Here is a 22,563-nt window from a genome sequence, read left to right as displayed (position 1 = left end):
TCGTGCTTACTATGGGCTCCATCAAACTTTGATATCCAGGAAGCTTCACCACCGCACGAATAGCGCCATGTACAACACACTGATAAGCCCGGTGGTTCTCTACGGGCACGAAACGTGTACAATGCTTGAGGAGGATCTGCAAGCACTCGAAGTCTTCGAAAGAAGGGTGCTGAGAACGATCTTCGGTGGTGTGCAGGAGGATGGCGTGTGGAGGAGAAGGATGAACCACGAACTTGCGCGACCTTATGGTGAGCCAAGTATCCGGAAAGTAGCTCAAGCTGGAAGGGTACGGTGGGCGGGGCATGTTGTGAGGATGCCGGACAACAACCCCACCAAGTTAATTCGTTAGCTGAGCATGACAGCCGGAGTTCCATCTTTTTTGAGATTGAGCTATTCAACAAAAATAACTAGTTAAAACACATTCTGATCTGTTTTAAATGTATTATTCACAGTACAAGAAAACCATAATTCAACCACAAAGTAGTTCCGCCACCTGTTCAGGACTCTTAGAAAACACCCCTTGCGGTTTCTCGTAACCGCAGACCGGATCGTGTATACGTTCGTAAATTTGCTTGTAGATAGCGACGATCACATTGAAGGAACGCTTCTGCACCGTTGCCCTATGATTACCACTTAGCAGCAGATTCACCTGGGGGAGTAGCAAGATCTCCGGCATCTCCAGGAAGCTGTCCAACTTCGACTGTAATTGAATCGAGATTGTTTGAGATTGAATTCACACCATCGTTAAAACAGTGTCTAATTTACCACAAAAACCTGCAGATGCCGTTGCTCGATGTGCGCCGTATTGCTCTGAAGAACCGTATAGATCGGACCCAGGTTAAGGTTCGCTACCAGCGAGGACGCTTGCTCCGAAGTCAACGTATCAAGCTGAGCATCCGATTGGGCGTGTAGACGTTCCAGCCGTTCTTCCATGTACTCGTAGATTGTGAGGGCACTTTCGATTTGATACAGCGAATTCAGCAGATAAACTGCCATGTCCGTGGTTGGAAGATGTGATGCAGATTCCTGAATCGATTGTAGCAACGGATCGATCACACAGGATACGATTTTAATTATGTCCGATTGGCTGCCTTCGACCATGCTGGCAACGGAAAGGATTTCTTTCAGCAGATTTAGTAGTTTTCCAACGCTGGAAGAGGGAATGAGGTCAGTTTGGGGAGGCTCAATTCCTAGTTTGTGTTCGCTGGGGCCCTGCAAAAACTGTTTAACCTGATAGGTTAACGAACTTATGTAGCAAGTTTCGGATCGTGCCTGAAGATCTGCAACGCACTGCTCGAGTTGTCCACCTTTTACGACCTGTGAATGAGTTACAAATTTACATTTTCAGTCGTAACGGACAAGTTAGAGCTGCAACTTACACTGTTGATGATGTTTTGATAAAAACGAATTAAATTGGAGATGGAATACAGAATAATCGTGTCCTTCTCGCTGTGCAGGATCATTTCTACTCGAACTCGCAACGTATGACAGACTCCATCGGAAATGTTCGTCATAGCCAACTGAATCTGCTCGGTGATATCTTTGTCGCACATTTTCACCAACGTCAGCAGATTCTCACGCTCGACGGGTAAAACCTGATGAATATAGGCAAACATATCGCCTACATAACGCTTTGGATCGTGAGCCAACATCTCGATTGGTTTCACATTCGGTCCTCCCACCGTCAGTGCATCGATGAAGCTCCTCACCACGGCCGATCGTCTCGAGGTAGAATACTCATCGATGACATATTTGAACAGAACGGGTCGTTCCTGCAATCGGGCCATAGCTTGAATCATCAGTTGACCGATTTCGTTGGAATCCACATTTCGGCAGTGACTTTGGGTCCACCGGTATAGCCGTTCCAGAGCCGCCTCCTGGTGTAGAGTCATTTCTTCCATAATATCCAACGCGGCCGTCTGATAGCCACTTTGCAGCAGGGTCTTACAGTCCGAATGGATCGATTGCACGTGGTCTAGCACGACGAAAAATTCTGCCGTTATCGGATCGTCCCGATTTACGCCGTACAGTGTCTGGTGTTCGGCTACCGATAGCTGGAAGCGGGACAAAAAGCCGGATGCGATACGCTGCTGCAGTGATAATTTGCTATTTTCATCTTGCAGAATATTGGCCTGCTGGATTAGATCCTTCTGCTGGGCCTGGGTGGTACTGAGCTGGGATTTCATACTCTCGACTGAGGCACTGATGGCATCGATGTCCGAGCAGATACCGTCTAGGGCTTCCTTGACCTCGGTGAATTCTGCCAGGAAGTTCTACGGGTGTCAGAATTGTAGTTAAATTTAGTATGTTGTACTTGAGTCGCCGAAAATAAAAGTTGGAAAGTTATTGTAACTCATTTGGCAAAAAGGTCGTTTAGCATAATGGCGAATCTCACACTGCGATGAAAGAGTGGCTTAGAAAAATTTCACAAAAGCTCCAAAAATAGATTAAATAAGACCGAAAACCCCGCTTAATGTTCCCTGAAGTGGCGTTTTAGCTTGACCAGAAAATTTCGACACCAGTTGGGATTAGAACCTGACTCAGTATTGTCTTAAACAAAAGCGACCCAAAAGTCCGAATAAAAATTATCACTGTAGTCCCTAGTTTTCCATATAAAAGTAGTGTAAAATTGTTAGATTATCTCATTAGTGTTGATATTGCTTTGAGTGTAGAGCATTAAAGCTCAATTTTCAGTTAGAATCAGAGACTTTATTGATTTATTTAGTAAAAACTATCCAGATCGGACCTACGGAGCAAAACGACCAGCGGAACAAAGCTTTGAAGTTCATGGTTAAGGCTCAAGTTACCTCAAGGCTTGGTAGTATGCGTAAGAAAAATTGTGTTCAGCTTTGCCACCAGATTATCCATTTATACCTTTTCAAAACTCTAAAAGAAGAATATCAGTCGATTTATTAGATCATCAGGATTCAATTCATGCAAAATACCTGCTGGAAAAACCATCGGCTTAGCTGGATGGTGCTTTTGAAAAAGTGGCTGTGATTTTTTATCACACTACCACACCGAGCGGGGGTACGCAACACAACTGCGCAATGAAAAAACCACAGCCACTTTTTCAAAAGCACCATCCAGCTAAGCCGATGGTTTTTCCAACAGGTATTTTGCATGAATTGAATCGTGATAATCTAATAAATCGACTGATATTCTTCTTTTAGAGTTTTAAAAAGGTTTATATGGATAATCCGGTGGCAAAGCTGAACACAAATTTTCCTACGCACACTACCAAGCGTTCAATTCTAACACATGCTTAAAAACGGTAACTTGAACCTTAAAATGATTATGGCAGCTGAGCTCGCAAAAGTTTATTATTTAGTTTAGCTACATGTACAATCTAAAATGTTACTTCCTTGACCTGAGTTAAGGCATATGTCGACAGGTTATCGTAAAGCTGTTAATAAACTAATACAAATAAAAAATTATTTACATGACAAACCACTTCTTTATGTTAGCACCATCGCATCATCATTCGAAAAAAATTAGTTACTCACTTAGAAAAATGCAACCACCTTTCCATCTTTGATTAAAAAAAACTTTTAGTCGGGTTCGAACAAACGTTATCCACTTCTGTGAACTTACCTACCAAAAAGCTCACCTACCAAAAAGCTCACCTACCAAAAAGCTCACCTACCAAAAAGCTCCCCTACTAAAAAAGCTCACTGAATACAGACTTCCACCTTAAAAGTGCTTTATAGATAAAGCTCACAGCCTGGTGGCGGGAATCGGAACTACTGGAGTTGCCATAATTATCGAGCAAATAAACTGTTTTTAAATTTTGCATAAGAAACACAAAATGACTAACAACCACATATTGTTTAGTCAATTGCCCATACTTTTAGCTATCTCCTGGTGCATTGTTTATTCCAGGTAAAGGCCTAGTGCCGAGAAATTAATTTTTTAGTAGAAATTTAATCTACCAAAAAGCTTATTTACTAAAAAGCTTCCTTACCAAAAAGTTAACTTGTCGTACTGAATGATATTGGTTCACAGACATGGGGGCGAGAAATTAATAATATTAATTAATAGTAGAAAAATATTCCACCTACCAAAAAGCTTATAGCTACCTACCAAAAAGTTCGTCTGCTAAAAAGCTTCTTTATTAAAATTTTACCTGTATGCCACATGTATCCGCACCCTGGTGACTCAAAGTTAAACATCGCTAATGTAATGATACGCGTGTGAATCAGTTCTCATCATTCGTTGGATGGTGAAGTTGGATTTAGATGTCCGATTTTTGGTTAGGTGTGGTAGAAAAACTTGTTTTAATCCACCTAGCGGTGCAATTGTGCCTTTCTCAATCATGAACATGAGAATTTTTGCGTTGTTTATATTCATTATAAGCTTCCAAATGTATATATTACATTTTTATTATACACGACATGACAACTATATACAAGAATAGAAATCATTATTCGAGTTCTAAAACTTTGTAAAAGAAAAAACAGCCACGGTAATATTGAATTGATAAAAGGTGCGAAATCGGCAAAGTCCCAAAAAGTCGATTTTTACAAAAAAAATTTCGAGATAACATAAAATCTCGACGTTTCATGCATTTTAAAGATGTTTGGCATCAAAAATACGAATTCGATTTCTGAAATTTCATTTGAAAAAAAAATTGAGTGCCGGCTTATATGGGAATTTCATATGTGACCGAACGATTTAGTCTATATTTCCGAACCCATATAAGCGATCCTTACGAAATTTTATTGACATCTGTGGGGATATAGCTATCATTTGGGACTAAGTTTGTGAAAATCGGCCCAACCATTTTCGGGAAACTGATGTGAATTCGTCAATTTTGAAAGATGGCAGCTTTTCCCGGGCACTTCCACCGTCTATGGTGGTCAATGTAGTCAACGAAAGTTTGGTTGGCCGTCGGTGACCTAGAACAGCAAATTGAAGTTGTTTGAGAGACATTTTAGCGAAATTTTTACCTTTTTTGCTTTCATCGGAGTATCGGTTTGAACCGCAATTTGCTATGTGATCGCACGCCACAACCTGTTACTCCAGAAGTCGGATCGGGATGAAATTAAATAGTCATTTACGGGGACGCAATACCTTTCATTTGAGACCAAGTTTAGTTGAATCGGTCTAGCCATCTCCGAGAAACCGATGTGACTGTTATTCTGAATTTAGATACTTCCGCCGGGGCTTCCGGAACCGATGATGGTGACTAATGTGGCCAAATAGACTTTGAATGGATGTTAGTGACCTAATACTACAAATCGAAGCAGTTGTGGTCATATTTTGGAAAATTTTTCACCTTTATACATTCATTGCAGAATTTATTAAAATCGACATTTTCTGCGTGTTCGTACTCATCACCCTGTAATTCCGGAACAGGAAGTCGGATCCATCAGAAATTCAATAGCAATCTATGGGAACGTTGCACCTTTCATTTGGGACTAAGTTTGTGAAAATCGGTTCAGCCATCTCTGAGAAAAGTTGGTGAGATTGTGTTCGCGTACACACACACGGTTTTCAGAGCAATTGCAATACCTTTCTATTGAGAAAAGCAAAACGTCAATCTCGAGCGTTAAAGTTATGTAAAAAATAACAGTTTGTTTGAAAGTGATTAGTATATCACTGCCAGGTGTGTTAATGAACTTAATTGAATTGATAGCTGATCACAAAAAGAATAAAAAAAACAACCACTAAGTTAGTAGAGATATGCTGATATGGCATCGATTCGCTACTGTTTTAATGGATATTCGTTGAATTATTTACACAAGTATAAACTTGTTTGTAAGAACATGAATGTCTTCTGTGGCTAGGTTACTGAATTACGTTACTGTTGAGTGATTGTAATTATGATAATCGTTCAATTCCAGTTTATACCAAATTTAATCTCATAAAGAACCACACGTGGATAAAATGTTTCGATGTCTTCGGAATACAGCAACCCTTTATTAGAATTAATAGAACTTCTCGATCTAGTGTATGTTGCAGAGGCGCATATAGTGTACCTAACCCTCTTCTTCTCTTCGTGCCGTTTGCTGCCGGTACTGTTGCAAGCCTTTCCTTGCTTGAACTCAAATCATCGGAAAAGTATTTATAGAGCGAATCTGAATGACTATGTTCAATTCGTAATCCCACGATTGATCTAAAGTTTCCAATGGATCTGTTAAAAATGTTAAAAAATATGATCATGAATGAAAGACTTATAAAAACGTAAGTTTATGGTATTTCAGAACCTTCTACTTTTAGCTATTCTAGGAAAAGCCCGGGTGCTGCGAAATTAATTTATTAATAGAAATATAATTTATCTATCAAAAAGCTCACCTACCAAAAAGTTTGCTTGTCATACTGAATGATATTGGCTCAAATATTTTTAATTTTGTGTGAGCCACAAAAATTGACCACCGACCGGATATCATCTAGCCGATTGCACATACTTTTAGCTATCTCCTGGTATAGTTGGTTATTCCAGGAAAAGCCCGGGTGCTGAGAAATTAATTTATTAGTAGAAATATAATTTATCTACCAAAAAGCTTCCTTACCAAAAAGTTTGCTTGTCGTACTGAATGATATTGGCTCAAAAATTTATAATTTTGTGTGAGCCACAAAAATTGACCAGTAACCGGATATCGTCTAGTCGATTGTACATACTTTTAGCTATCTCCTGGTATAGTTGGTAATTCCAGGAAAAGCCCGGGTGCTGAGAAATTAATTTATTAGAAGAAATATAATTTATCTACCAAAAAGCTCATCTACCAAAAAGCTCACCTACCAAAAAGTTTGCATGTCATGCTGAATGATATTGGCTCAAATATTTTTAATTTTGAGTAAGCCACAAAAATTGACCACCAACCGGATATCGTCTAGTCGATTGCACATACTTTCAGCTATCTCCTGGTATAGTTGGTTATTCCAGGAAAAGCCCGGGTGCTGAGAAATTAATTTATTAGTAGAAATATAATTTATCTACCAAAAAGCTTCCTTACCAAAAAGTTTGCTTGTCGTACTGAATGATATTGGCTCAAAAATTTATAATTTTGTGTGAGCCACAAAAATTGACCAGTAACCGGATATCGTCTAGCCGATTGCACATACTTTTAGCTATCTCCTGGTATAGTTGGTTATTCCAGGAAAAGCCCGGGTGCTGAGAAATTAATTTATTAGTAGAAATATAATTTATCTACCAAAAAGCTCATCTACCAAAAAGCTCACCTACCAAAAAATTTGCTTGTCATACTGAATGATATTGGCTCAAATATTTTTAATTTTGTGTGAGCCACAAAAATTGACCACCAACCGGATATCGTCTAGTCGATTGCACATACTTTCAGCTATCTCCTGATATAGTTGGTTATTCCAGGAAAAGCCCGGGTGCTGAGAAATTAATTTATTAGTAGAAATATAATTTATCTACCAAAAAGCTCATCTACCAAAAAGCTCACCTACCAAAAAGTTTGCTTGTCATACTGAATGATATTGGCTCAAATATTTTTAATTTTGTGTGAGCCACAAAAATTGACCACCGACCGGATATCATCTAGCCGATTGCACATACTTTTAGCTATCTCCTGGTATAGTTGGTTATTCCAGGAAAAGCCCGGGTGCTGAGAAATTAATTTATTAGTAGAAATATAATTTATCTACCAAAAAGCTCATCTACCAAAAAGCTCACCTACCAAAAAATTTGCTTGTCATACTGAATGATATTGGCTCAAATATTTTTAATTTTGTGTGAGCCACTAAAATTGACCACCGACCGGATATCATCTAGCCGATTGCACATACTTTTAGCTATCTCCTGGTATAGTTGGTTATTCCAGGAAAAGCCCGGGTGCTGAGAAATTAATTTATTAGTAGAAATATAATTTATCTACCAAAAAGCTTCCTTACGAAAAAGTTTGCTTGTCATACTGAATGATATTGGCTCAAATATTTTTAATTTTGTGTGAGCCACAAAAATTGACCACCAACCGGATATCATCTAGTCGATTGCACATACTTTCAGCTATCTCCTGGTATAGTTGGTTATTCCAGGAAAAGCCCGGGTGCTGAGAAATTAATTTATTAGTAGAAATATAATTTATCTACCAAAAAGCTTCCTTACGAAAAAGTTTGCTTGAAATACTGAATGATATTGGCTCAAATATTTTTAATTTTGTGTGAGCCACAAAAATTGACCACCGACCGGATATCATCTAGCCGATTGCACATACTTTCAGCTATCTCCTGGTATAGTTGGTTATTCCAGGAAAAGCCCGGGTGCTGAGAAATTAATTTATTAGTAGAAATATAATTTATCTACCAAAAAGCTCATCTACCAAAAAGCTCACCTACCAAAAAGTTTGCTTGTCATACTGAATGATATTGGCTCAAATATTTTTAATTTTGTGTGAGCCACAAAAATTGACCACCGACCGGAGATCATCTAGACGATTGCACATACTTTTAGCTATCTCCTGGTATAGTTGGTTATTCCAGGAAAAGCCCGGGTGCTGACAAATTAATTTATTAGTAGAAATATAATTTATCTACCAAAAAGCTCATCTACCAAAAAGCTCACCTACCAAAAAGTTTGCTTGTCATACTGAATGATATTGGCTCAAATATTTTTAATTTTGTGTGAGCCACAAAAATTGACCACCGACCGGATATCATCTAGCCGATTGCACATACTTTTAGCTATCTCCTGGTATAGTTGGTAATTCCAGGAAAAGCCCGGGTGCTGAGAAATTAATTTATTAGTAGAAATATAATTTATCTACCAAAAAGCTCATCTACCAAAAAGCTCACCTACCAAAAAGTTTGCTTGTCATACTGAATGATATTGGCTCAAATATTTTTAATTTTGTGTGAGCCACAAAAATTGACCACCAACCGGATATCATCTAGTCGATTGCACATACTTTCAGCTATCTCCTGGTATAGTTGGTTATTCCAGGAAAAGCCCGGGTGCTGAGAAATTAATTTATTAGTAGAAATATAATTTATCTGCCAAAAAGCTTCCTTACCAAAAAGTTTGCTTGTCGTACTGAATGATATTGGCTCAAAAATTTATAATTTTGTGTGAGCCACAAAAATTGACCACCAACCGGATATCATCTAGTCGATTGCACATACTTTTAGCTATCTCCTGGTATAGTTGGTTATTCCAGGAAAAGCCCGGGTGCTGAGAAATTAATTTATTAGTAGAAATATAATTTATCTACCAAAAAGCTTCCTTACCAAAAAGTTTGCTTGTCATACTGAATGATATTGGCTCAAATATTTTTAATTTTGTGTGAGCCACAAAAATTGACCACCAACCGGATATCATCTAGTCGATTGCACATACTTTCAGCTATCTCCTGGTATAGTTGGTTATTCCAGGAAAAGCCCGGGTGCTGAGAAATTAATTTATTAGTAGAAATATAATTTATCTACCAAAAAGCTTCCTTACCAAAAAGTTTGCTTGTCGTACTGAATGATATTGGCTCAAAAATTTATAATTTTGTGTGAGCCACAAAAATTGACCACCAACCGGATATCATCTAGTCGATTGCACATACTTTTAGTTATCTCCTGGTATTGTTCTTTATTCCAGGAAAAGCCCGGGTGCTGAGAAATTAATTTATTAGTAGAAATATAATTTATCTACCAAAAAGCTCATCTACCAAAAAGCTCACCTACCAAAAAGTTTGCTTGTCATACTGAATGATATTGGCTCAAATATTTTTAATTTTGTGTGAGCCACAAAAATTGACCAGTAACCGGATATCGTCTAGTCGATTGCACATACTTTCAGCTATCTCCTGGTATAGTTGGTTATTCCAGGAAAAGCCCGGGTGCTGAGAAATTGATTTTAATATTAATTGAGTAGAAATATATTCCACTTACTAAAAAGCTAATCTATAGAAAAGCTTCCATAATGAAAAGTTTACCTATCATACTACACGTATCCGCACCCTGGTGGCGGTGACTGCGTTCGCTAGCTTCTAGTACAGCATGTTGCTCTTAAAGTTATATATCGCTAATACAGTGTTACTTGAGTGGATCAGTTCTCATCATTCGTCGTCTGTCTGAGGAAGAGAGATGATGGTAACCAGGGTTATCATATTCACAGACTTGTCTGTAACGTTACAGATTTTTGGCATTTTGAAGGAAATTTCACAGATTTCCAGATATTTGAAAATATTGCGATTTTTCACAGATTTTCTGGAAATTCATCACAGATTTTTTTCTGTTTTGCTCATCACAGATGGTAAAGATTGTTTTGACCGAAACACAGATTCCAATGTGGCATCCCTGGTGGTAACCCAGATTCTGAAGCCATATAGAAGGTTGGATCGATCGTCTCCGTCTGTATAATGATGGGTTGTATTGTTGTAATTTTGCGAAAGGATCGACATAACGCGATTAATTAATGTTATTCCCGTTATCCGATTGAAATGTACATAGTTATTACGTTTTTTCTTCTTTACTCGTTCAATATTTTATCAATACTCTAGTTAAGCTTTATAAGAGACACAAAATGACCATTAACATTGTGATATCTGACGTTTAAAATACGCACATTGAGATCACACATGTTTACACTACCGCCCTCCCCTCAGGCCAAGAAGCGGTTTGTTTGCCAACCAATTCGTTGTGTAAAAGTTGTGTTTGCCTCCCAATTTAAACAGAAAAGCGGCGCAACCTGCTGGATAAGTCTATAGGGAAGTGCCACACGAGCGTTGAGAAAATTTTCCTTCAAAATGTATGAAGTTTTACGTCTCCAGCGTAAGGTACGCATTGTTCCCATAACTTCAACATAAATTGATGCTGGAAATAAGAAACAGTGTATAAGGCATTTGGACCAGCCGGGAAAGCAGTTGTTTCTGACATTTTCCTTGTACCTACATTGACTTAACTTTTTGCTGAAACTTTTCAAAATGAAGAAGACAGTTGCATTCGAATATCTTTTGGGAGCGAAAAACGCATAACTGCAGCCAGTGTTGCTCGCCATGAAACAAGTGGAAAATTACCTCACCGAAAACACGCGAAATCCTTCTAATAAATTATTAATTGTCTTTAATTCTAATTATAAGGTGTCTTGAATGGGCTTCCATTCGTCATGAAAACATCTGGTAACTTTATTGTACATCTTCCATGTCAAATACGGTTGATGCTACAGTTGCTGTTGCTATTCATCCCCCTTCTGAATGTCTTTCCGAAACATAAGGATCATCCCGCACAAAAAGCACAATGTTTCCCTAGTTTCAATTGCTAAATTTAATATTTTTTTCAAAATGCCTAACTGTACTACTAGTTATTAAAAATAGCTCTAATTGACCACCTTATTTGTAACGAAAAATCAATTATTCCCTCATGTATATCGAACTACACGCAGAATTTTATTTATGCGTCGATAGCATACTTTTCTATCTGCCTCTCGTTTCTTCTGCTGTAAATTTTATGCATTGGACCTATTCGGTCTATCCACTCATTGAATGCTTACTAGAAGTATATGCTAGGAAATTGCATAAAAATCACAGCAGAGGAAAAGAGACGGGAATAGAAAGTATGCTAATAGTGCATATTTTTTTTATTTCTAAGTGTGTATTCCTAGTTTTAAGGTAGTTTTAAAAGTGCTTCAATATAAAAAATCAACTAACTTATATCCGAACAATATTTCCTTGTCCTGATACTAGGTGCAAACCAACAGACTGCCGTATTCAATAAAATTACAATTACAAAAAAAATATTTCACCGCGTTAAAGTATTTAAAATGTAAAACGAAGAAGCGTGCTTTGCGAAACCTAAGACTAAAACAAATGAACTAAATAAATTTACATTTAATGCAGATAAAACCCATTATGTGGTGATTTTTATAAATACTTTCCGTTTGCTACATTAATATGATTTTAATTATTTATTTTATTATTCAAATGAGTACAATAAGTACGATGGATATAAAGAATATCACGAATGAATTAAATATTGTCCATACTTTGCCAAAGGAGACGCGATGATTATTTTTCGTCGCAGCAAGATTCGTAGCGCTATTCGGTGCGCGATTCGTTGCAATGTATTTGTTATGGGAAGAATGGCACTTAAATAAAAGGTGGTGCAATTCTGTATGAAAATCTTACTGTAAATAAAACATACGAAAACCTGAAACTTTAGAAGCAAACATATCAGCAGAGATGCCAGATTTGCAGCCAAGTCTGCAAATTCGCAGACTTAATTTAAGCTGCAAATTTTTTCGATAACGCAGATATTTGCAGATTTTTTAGCTTGGTTGCAGATATTTGCAGTTTTTTTAGTTTGGTTGCAGATATTTGCAGAATTTTTGAATATAAAGGCTTTTGGTTACACTAGCTTTCCTGACATTTTTTGTTCTTCCCAGACTTTTAAAATTATTATTGCAGACATTTGAAAAAAGTACCTGGCATCTCTGCATATCAGTCAGTTTCATTGACAAATTCAGTTAAAGTAAATAATTAGCACACATTAAACTTGAGTAATACATATTTTTCGACGCTTTTGAGCATTTAATTATTATCAAATGCGCCATGTCACTTCGTCGCATCAAAATGATTGAATGGCTCGTCTCCAATGAAACGTACAATAATAAAGTTGGTTCTTATAAGATAAATGATTTGAACCAGTACCAAGAGAAATCGGAAGTATTCCGGACCAAACAGAGAGAAAATCATTCCTGTGCTCTCTTCTTCTGGTAGCAAATCGGAGTAAGAACGAGCAAGTATCTTTTTGCTCCGGAATAACATCACTTATTCCAGACTCACAGTGCGTTCTACTCAGTTAAGCTCAGCCGGAAATGAACTGGAATTCAGGCTGGTTCCAGTTCGTATTCCGGCTCCAGTGACACAACCGATTCTAACTAGATAAATTTGTTGTGCTTTTTGTGCGGGATGATCCTTATGTTTCGGAAAGACATTCAGAAGGGGGATGAATAGCAACAGCAACTGTAGCATCAACCGTATTTGACATGGAAGATGTACAATAAAGTTACCAGATGTTTTCATGACGAATGGAAGCCCATTCAAGACACCTTATAATTAGAATTAAAGACAATTAATAATTTATTAGAAGGATTTCGCGTGTTTTCGGTGAGGTAATTTTCCACTTGTTTCATGGCGAGCAACACTGGCTGCAGTTATGCGTTTTTCGCTCCCAAAAGATATTCGAATGCAACTGTCTTCTTCATTTTGAAAAGTTTCAGCAAAAAGTTAAGTCAATGTAGGTACAAGGAAAATGTCAGAAACAACTGCTTTCCCGGCTGGTCCAAATGCCTTATACACTGTTTCTTATTTCCAGCATCAATTTATGTTGAAGTTATGGGAACAATGCGTACCTTACGCTGGAGACGTAAAACTTCATACATTTTGAAGGAAAATTTTCTCAACGCTCGTGTGGCACTTCCCTATAGACTTATCCAGCAGGTTGCGCTGCTTTTCTGTTTAAATTGGGAGGCAAACACAACTTTTACACAACGAATTGGTTGGCAAACAAACCGCTTCTTGGCCTGAGGGGAGGGCGGTAGTGTAAACATGTGTGATCTCAATGTGCGTATTTTAAACGTCAGATATCACAATGTTAATGGTCATTTTGTGTCTCTTATAAAGCTTAACTAGAGTATTGATAAAATATTGAACGAGTAAAGAAGAAAAAACGTAATAACTATGTACATTTCAATCGGATAACGGGAATAACATTAATTAATCGCGTTATGTCGATCCTTTCGCAAAATTACAACAATACAACCCATCATTATACAGACGGAGACGATCGATCCAACCTTCTATATGGCTTCAGAATCTGGGTTACCACCAGGGATGCCACATTGGAATCTGTGTTTCGGTCAAAACAATCTTTACCATCTGTGATGAGCAAAACAGAAAAAAATCTGTGATGAATTTCCAGAAAATCTGTGAAAAATCGCAATATTTTCAAATATCTGGAAATCTGTGAAATTTCCTTCAAAATGCCAAAAATCTGTAACGTTACAGACAAGTCTGTGAATATGATAACCCTGGTTACCATCATCTCTCTTCCTCAGACAGACGACGAATGATGAGAACTGATCCACTCAAGTAACACTGTATTAGCGATATATAACTTTAAGAGCAACATGCTGTACTAGAAGCTAGCGAACGCAGTCACCGCCACCAGGGTGCGGATACGTGTAGTATGATAGGTAAACTTTTCATTATGGAAGCTTTTCTATAGATTAGCTTTTTAGTAAGTGGAATATATTTCTACTCAATTAATATTAAAATCAATTTCTCAGCACCCGGGCTTTTCCTGGAATAACCAACTATACCAGGAGATAGCTGAAAGTATGTGCAATCGACTAGACGATATCCGGTTACTGGTCAATTTTTGTGGCTCACACAAAATTAAAAATATTTGAGCCAATATCATTCAGTATGACAAGCAAACTTTTTGGTAGGTGAGCTTTTTGGTAGATGAGCTTTTTGGTAGATAAATTATATTTCTACTAATAAATTAATTTCTCAGCACCCGGGCTTTTCCTGGAATAAAGAACAATACCAGGAGATAACTAAAAGTATGTGCAATCGACTAGATGATATCCGGTTGGTGGTCAATTTTTGTGGCTCACACAAAATTATAAATTTTTGAGCCAATATCATTCAGTACGACAAGCAAACTTTTTGGTAAGGAAGCTTTTTGGTAGATAAATTATATTTCTACTAATAAATTAATTTCTCAGCACCCGGGCTTTTCCTGGAATAACCAACTATACCAGGAGATAGCTGAAAGTATGTGCAATCGACTAGATGATATCCGGTTGGTGGTCAATTTTTGTGGCTCACACAAAATTAAAAATATTTGAGCCAATATCATTCAGTATGACAAGCAAACTTTTTGGTAAGGAAGCTTTTTGGTAGATAAATTATATTTCTACTAATAAATTAATTTCTCAGCACCCGGGCTTTTCCTGGAATAACCAACTATACCAGGAGATAGCTAAAAGTATGTGCAATCGACTAGATGATATCCGGTTGGTGGTCAATTTTTGTGGCTCACACAAAATTATAAATTTTTGAGCCAATATCATTCAGTACGACAAGCAAACTTTTTGGTAAGGAAGCTTTTTGGCAGATAAATTATATTTCTACTAATAAATTAATTTCTCAGCACCCGGGCTTTTCCTGGAATAACCAACTATACCAGGAGATAGCTGAAAGTATGTGCAATCGACTAGATGATATCCGGTTGGTGGTCAATTTTTGTGGCTCACACAAAATTAAAAATATTTGAGCCAATATCATTCAGTATGACAAGCAAACTTTTTGGTAGGTGAGCTTTTTGGTAGATGAGCTTTTTGGTAGATAAATTATATTTCTACTAATAAATTAATTTCTCAGCACCCGGGCTTTTCCTGGAATTACCAACTATACCAGGAGATAGCTAAAAGTATGTGCAATCGGCTAGATGATATCCGGTCGGTGGTCAATTTTTGTGGCTCACACAAAATTAAAAATATTTGAGCCAATATCATTCAGTATGACAAGCAAACTTTTTGGTAAGGAAGCTTTTTGGTAGATAAATTATATTTCTACTAATAAATTAATTTCTCAGCACCCGGGCTTTTCCTGGAATAACCAACTATACCAGGAGATAGCTGAAAGTATGTGCAATCGACTAGATGATATCCGGTTGGTGGTCAATTTTTGTGGCTCACACAAAATTAAAAATATTTGAGCCAATATCATTCAGTATGACAAGCAAACTTTTTCGTAAGGAAGCTTTTTGGTAGATAAATTATATTTCTACTAATAAATTAATTTCTCAGCACCCGGGCTTTTCCTGGAATAACCAACTATACCAGGAGATAGCTGAAAGTATGTGCAATCGACTAGATGATATCCGGTTGGTGGTCAATTTTTGTGGCTCACACAAAATTAAAAATATTTGAGCCAATATCATTCAGTATGACAAGCAAACTTTTTCGTAAGGAAGCTTTTTGGTAGATGAGCTTTTTGGTAGATAAATTATATTTCTACTAATAAATTAATTTCTCAGCACCCGGGCTTTTCCTGGAATAACCAACTATACCAGGAGATAGCTGAAAGTATGTGCAATCGACTAGATGATATCCGGTTGGTGGTCAATTTTTGTGGCTCACACAAAATTAAAAATATTTGAGCCAATATCATTCAGTATGACAAGCAAACTTTTTCGTAAGGAAGCTTTTTGGTAGATGAGCTTTTTGGTAGATAAATTATATTTCTACTAATAAATTAATTTCTCAGCACCCGGGCTTTTCCTGGAATAACCAACTATACCAGGAGATAGCTGAAAGTATGTGCAATCGACTAGATGATATCCGGTTGGTGGTCAATTTTTGTGGCTCACACAAAATTAAAAATATTTGAGCCAATATCATTCAGTATGACAAGCAAACTTTTTCGTAAGGAAGCTTTTTGGTAGATGAGCTTTTTGGTAGATAAATTATATTTCTACTAATAAATTAATTTCTCAGCACCCGGGCTTTTCCTGGAATAACCAACTATACCAGGAGATAGCTAAAAGTATGTACAATCGGCTAGACGATATCCGGTTGCTGGTCAATTTTTGTGGCTCACACAAAATTATAAATTTTTGAGCCAATATCATTCAGTACGACAAGCAAACTTTTTGGTAAGGAAGCTTTTTGGTAGATAAATTATATTTCTACTAATAAATTAATTTCTCAGCACCCGGGCTTTTCCTGGAATAACCAACTATACCAGGAGATAGCTGAAAGTATGTGCAATCGACTAGACGATATCCGGTTGGTGGTCAATTTTTGTGGCTTACTCAAAATTAAAAATATTTGAGCCAATATCATTCAGCATGACATGCAAACTTTTTGGTAGGTGAGCTTTTTGGTAGATGAGCTTTTTGGTAGATAAATTATATTTCTACTAATAAATTAATTTCTCAGCACCCGGGCTTTTCCTGGAATTACCAACTATACCAGGAGATAGCTAAAAGTATGTACAATCGACTAGACGATATCCGGTTACTGGTCAATTTTTGTGGCTCACACAAAATTATAAATTTTTGAGCCAATATCATTCAGTACGACAAGCAAACTTTTTGGTAAGGAAGCTTTTTGGTAGATAAATTATATTTCTACTAATAAATTAATTTCTCAGCACCCGGGCTTTTCCTGGAATAACCAACTATACCAGGAGATAGCTAAAAGTATGTGCAATCGGCTAGATGATATCCGGTCGGTGGTCAATTTTTGTGGCTCACACAAAATTAAAAATATTTGAGCCAATATCATTCAGTATGACAAGCAAACTTTTTGGTAGGTGAGCTTTTTGATAGATAAATTATATTTCTATTAATAAATTAATTTCGCAGCACCCGGGCTTTTCCTAGAATAGCTAAAAGTAGAAGGTTCTGAAATACCATAAACTTACGTTTTTATAAGTCTTTCATTCATGATCATATTTTTTAACATTTTAAACAGATCCATTGGAAACTTTAGATCAATCGTGGGATTACGAATTGAACATAGTCATTCAGATTCGCTCTATAAATACTTTTCCGATGATTTGAGTTCAAGCAAGGAAAGGCTTGCAACAGTACCGGCAGCAAACGGCACGAAGAGAAGAAGAGGGTTAGGTACACTATATGCGCCAGGGTTGCCAAAATTAAATCTGTATTTTTGTCCTAAAAAATCTTTTCATCTGTATTTACTCTTCGAAAATTCTGTGTCGATATCTGTATCGAATCAGTTGAGTCGTTTAACCTTTTGCTGGATTATCTATCGATTAATTCTTGTGGTTTAAATCAGTCAAGCAAGGACCTGTTTACATTTTCATAAAAAAAAACACTACAAGTCGTTCTGATATTGAACTTGAGCTTGTGCGACCACCCCTGGCTGCTACTCCGTTATCGATCTTGACTAGCTGAAGTTGAACAGAGAATAAGTAGATAATTATGCTTGGGAGTAGCTAAACATCTTTCAATGTGCAACTCCTGGTAATCCTAAAGTGTTTATTGTTCAATACCGGCGCCGGCCAGGCCCCACCGTAGATCGCGGAAGGAAAGGGAAGGAATGGTTAGTCCGATACTTGCTTTTGTTAGAGGCCGTATATACTACTGCGCACTCCACAAGTATCATAGGAGGAGGATGTTTTTGTTAGTAAGTGTATAGAAGTTGGATCTACTTCTTCCTTAACGACGCTAAAGAGGTGACTTCACTATCTGGACTAGATATCGATCCACCAAACTCAAAGACCGGGGACCAACGGCTTTACTTCCCTTCCGAAGGAAGACGTGACCATAGATTTTTTCACCTCAGAAAAATCTCAACGACCTCGGCTGGAATTGAACCCAGGCAACTGGAATGATTGGCGGTAACGCTTACCACTCAACCACCGGCGCCGTCTACAAGTCGTTCTGATATTTTACATCCAGAAACTTGAACTTTATCGATGTGCACAATGGAAAAATAATTTTCTTCTTCATTTAATGACTTTTGTTGATATATAATATTATAAACATTTAGTCGACCAATGTAGCTGTCGAATTTTCGGAAAAAAATTAAAAATTAACAAAGTCACAGAGCATTACAATTCACGTTTCTGGAAGTAGACTTCAGCCAGGCGTTTGCTGGGTGCTAACCTGAGTGTATTGCAAACCTTTACCTTTCAGAGTGAGAGACCAATCTCAAAAGTGAAAATATATTTTTAAAAAGAGAGCTAAGCTGAGAGAGACAGAGAGGAAGTATTACTGGAACTTAAAAAATATTTCTAAAAATAGTTTTTGTAACATCATTTCTCAAAAATCTGTATATCTGTACATACACGGAAAAATCTGTATATCTGTACACACAGATTCTTGGTCTGAAAATGGCTGAAAAATCTGTTTAAATACAGATTATTCTGTATTTTTGGTAACCCTGATATGCGCCTCTGCAACATACACTAGATCGAGAAGTTCTATTAATTCTAATAAAGGGTTGCTGTATTCCGAAGACATCGAAACATTTTATCCACGTGTGGTTCTTTATGAGATTAAATTTGGTATAAACTGGAATTGAACGATTATCATAATTACAATCACTCAACAGTAACGTAATTCAGTAACCTAGCCACAGAAGACATTCATGTTCTTACAAACAAGTTTATACTTGTGTAAATAATTCAACGAATATCCATTAAAACAGTAGCGAATCGATGCCATATCAGCATATCTCTACTAACTTAGTGGTTGTTTTTTTTATTCTTTTTGTGATCAGCTATCAATTCAATTAAGTTCATTAACACACCTGGCAGTGATATACTAATCACTTTCAAACAAACTGTTATTTTTTACATAACTTTAACGCTCGAGATTGACGTTTTGCTTTTCTCAATAGAAAGGTATTGCAATTGCTCTGAAAACCGTGTGTGTGTACGCGAACACAATCTCACCAACTTTTCTCAGAGATGGCTGAACCGATTTTCACAAACTTAGTCCCAAATGAAAGGTGCAACGTTCCCATAGATTGCTATTGAATTTCTGATGGATCCGACTTCCTGTTCCGGAATTACAGGGTGATGAGTACGAACACGCAGAAAATGTCGATTTTAATAAATTCTGCAATGAATGTATAAAGGTGAAAAATTTTCCAAAATATGACCACAACTGCTTCGATTTGTAGTATTAGGTCACTAACATCCATTCAAAGTCTATTTGGCCACATTAGTCACCATCATCGGTTCCGGAAGCCCCGGCGGAAGTATCTAAATTCAGAATAACAGTCACATCGGTTTCTCGGAGATGGCTAGACCGATTCAACTAAACTTGGTCTCAAATGAAAGGTATTGCGTCCCCGTAAATGACTATTTAATTTCATCCCGATCCGACTTCTGGAGTAACAGGTTGTGGCGTGCGATCACATAGCAAATTGCGGTTCAAACCGATACTCCGATGAAAGCAAAAAAGGTAAAAATTTCGCTAAAATGTCTCTCAAACAACTTCAATTTGCTGTTCTAGGTCACCGACGGCCAACCAAACTTTCGTTGACTACATTGACCACCATAGACGGTGGAAGTGCCCGGGAAAAGCTGCCATCTTTCAAAATTGACGAATTCACATCAGTTTCCCGGAAATGGTTGGGCCGATTTTCACAAACTTAGTCCCAAATGATAGCTATATCCCCACAGATGTCAATAAAATTTCGTAAGGATCGCTTATATGGGTGCGGAAATATAGACTAAATCGTTCGGTCACATATGAAATTCCCATATAAGCCGGCACTCAATTTTTTTTTCAAATGAAATTTCAGAAATCGAATTCGTATTTTTGATGCCAAACATCTTTAAAATGCATGAAACGTCGAGATTTTATGTTATCTCGAAATTTTTTTTGTAAAAATCGACTTTTTGGGACTTTGCCGATTTCGCACCTTTTATCAATTCAATATTACCGTGGCTGTTTTTTCTTTTACAAAGTTTTAGAACTCGAATAATGATTTCTATTCTTGTATATAGTTGTCATGTCGTGTATAATAAAAATGTAATATATACATTTGGAAGCTTATAATGAATATAAACAACGCAAAAATTCTCATGTTCATGATTGAGAAAGGCACAATTGCACCGCTAGGTGGATTAAAACAAGTTTTTCTACCACACCTAACCAAAAATCGGACATCTAAATCCAACTTCACCATCCAACGAATGATGAGAACTGATTCACACGCGTATCATTACATTAGCGATGTTTAACTTTGAGTCACCAGGGTGCGGATACATGTGGCATACAGGTAAAATTTTAATAAAGAAGCTTTTTAGCAGACGAACTTTTTGGTAGGTAGCTATAAGCTTTTTGGTAGGTGGAATATTTTTCTACTATTAATTAATATTAAAATCAATTTCTCGCCCCCATGTCTGTGAACCAATATCATTCAGTACGTTAACAAGTTAACTTTTTGGTAAGGAAGCTTTTTAGTAAATAAGCTTTTTGGTAGATTAAATTTCTACTAAAAAATTAATTTCTCGGCACTAGGCCTTTACCTGGAATAAACAATGCACCAGGAGATAGCTAAAAGTATGGGCAATTGACTAAACAATATGTGGTTGTTAGTCATTTTGTGTTTCTTATGCAAAATTTAAAAACAGTTTATTTGCTCGATAATTATGGCAACTCCAGTAGTTCCGATTCCCGCCACCAGGCTGTGAGCTTTATCTATAAAGCACTTTTAAGGTGGAAGTCTGTATTCAGTGAGCTTTTTTAGTAGGGGAGCTTTTTGGTAGGTGAGCTTTTTGGTAGGTGAGCTTTTTGGTAGGTAAGTTCACAGAAGTACGTTATCCCGCCCCACATTCCCCTATGCCAATGTTTACATTCTCGACGCACAAAAAGTTAATTATTTTCGACCCTAAAATTACATTTTAGAGAAACAAAATTAGCATTTAAGTACCTGATTAATAGCCAAGCTGCGACGCTCGATTTGGCTGCGCAAATTTCGGCGGGACTGTAGCGTATTTTCCTTATAAAACTCCGATAAATCCGTCAGAGCATCCAGTGTCTCACGATCCGAATCAATGCGCGTTTCCAGTATTTTATTGAGCCGCTTCTGGATGTAGTCCTCTTTGCTGATTTCCTCCTTCTCCACTTTCTTGATGTCCTGTTCCACTTGATTGGTTTCGTTCTCGGTTTTATTGGTTTTCTGCACCAGTTTGTTGATGTCCTCTTCCACTTTATTGGTTTCTTCCACTACTTTGTGGGTTTTTTCCTCCACTTTATTGGTTTCCTTCACCTCTTTGCTGTGTTTATTCTTCTCTTTGTTACTTTCTTCCATTGTTGCACACCGTTATTTACTTAAACGAACAACAATATTAATGTTTATTATTATTTTATTTCCCGAAATGAATGCACAACTCATCACCTAATAATAATTATCCAAAAAATTGAAAAGGGCGTAACTGCAAAAGGTAAACAAATTGAATTTAGGTTGTCATTCAAAACTATTTAACCATAAATACGTAACTCAACAATTATTGAATATTAAAAGCTTTGTTAAAAAATTTATCACAAATTTTGGAAAGCCCTAATGACTTTTATAATTATGAAGCTTCCTAATCGATTAAAATAGGCATAACTAGTAATAAATTTATTATGTATGGTTATTATATTTCGCCAGATTACAAAAGGATTGCAAAAGCAGTATAACACCTAATCGGTAAATTAATCGCCTCTACAACAGTTACTACTCTGATCTCAAATTTTTTATAGTTTGCATGTGGGGCCGATGACGTCACAAATGAAAATTTCTAAAGTCACGTGAATAAAAAACAAACATACAATGCCGATCTGATTTCGACGTCAACATTTCATAAGGCATTATATACAATATGCTCATGTTGAGAAAATGGCGTCCGAAAAATTACCACGTATTTTATATTCCCATTTATGAACAGGAGCTTGATTTAAGTACCAAACAACTCAATGCCGTGTTAAATTAACCAGATTTATTAAAAAAATTGTATTTTGAACATTTTTTGTAGATAAATTTTGGTCCCTTTTGAAACATCGCACTGGTTTTGTGCCCTCTCCCATAATCCCTTTTCGGCGAGACGATAGCTTATAGTGCGTGCG

The 22,563-nt window shown here is 37.0% G+C and overlaps 1 protein-coding gene across 2 annotated transcripts; it reads right to left on the bottom strand.

The window, feature by feature from the left end:
- Window positions 1-434: 434 nt before the first annotated feature.
- LOC131691039 (conserved oligomeric Golgi complex subunit 6) lies at window positions 435-21,873 on the bottom strand. 2 transcript variants are annotated; one of them, XM_058977186.1, is made up of 5 exons: window positions 21,854-21,873; window positions 21,386-21,785; window positions 1,380-2,273; window positions 766-1,317; window positions 435-700 (listed from the first exon to the last, which is right to left on the bottom strand). In XM_058977186.1, the coding sequence occupies exons 2-5, from the start codon at window positions 21,764-21,766 to the stop codon at window positions 470-472; spliced, it is 2,058 nt and encodes a 685-aa protein (XP_058833169.1). In that variant the 5' UTR covers window positions 21,767-21,785; window positions 21,854-21,873; the 3' UTR covers window positions 435-469. The 2 variants fall into 2 exon arrangements, with proteins under 2 accessions (XP_058833169.1, XP_058833168.1); XM_058977185.1 differs by having other exon boundaries at window positions 21,386-21,870.
- Between the last annotated feature and the right edge of the window lie 690 nt (window positions 21,874-22,563).

The sequence above is a fragment of the Topomyia yanbarensis genome, chromosome 3, assembly GCF_030247195.1.
Source record: "Topomyia yanbarensis strain Yona2022 chromosome 3, ASM3024719v1, whole genome shotgun sequence".
NCBI lineage: Eukaryota > Metazoa > Arthropoda > Insecta > Diptera > Culicidae > Topomyia > Topomyia yanbarensis.
Note: the sequence above shows the minus strand (reverse complement) of the source record. Positions and strands in the feature narration are given on the sequence as shown.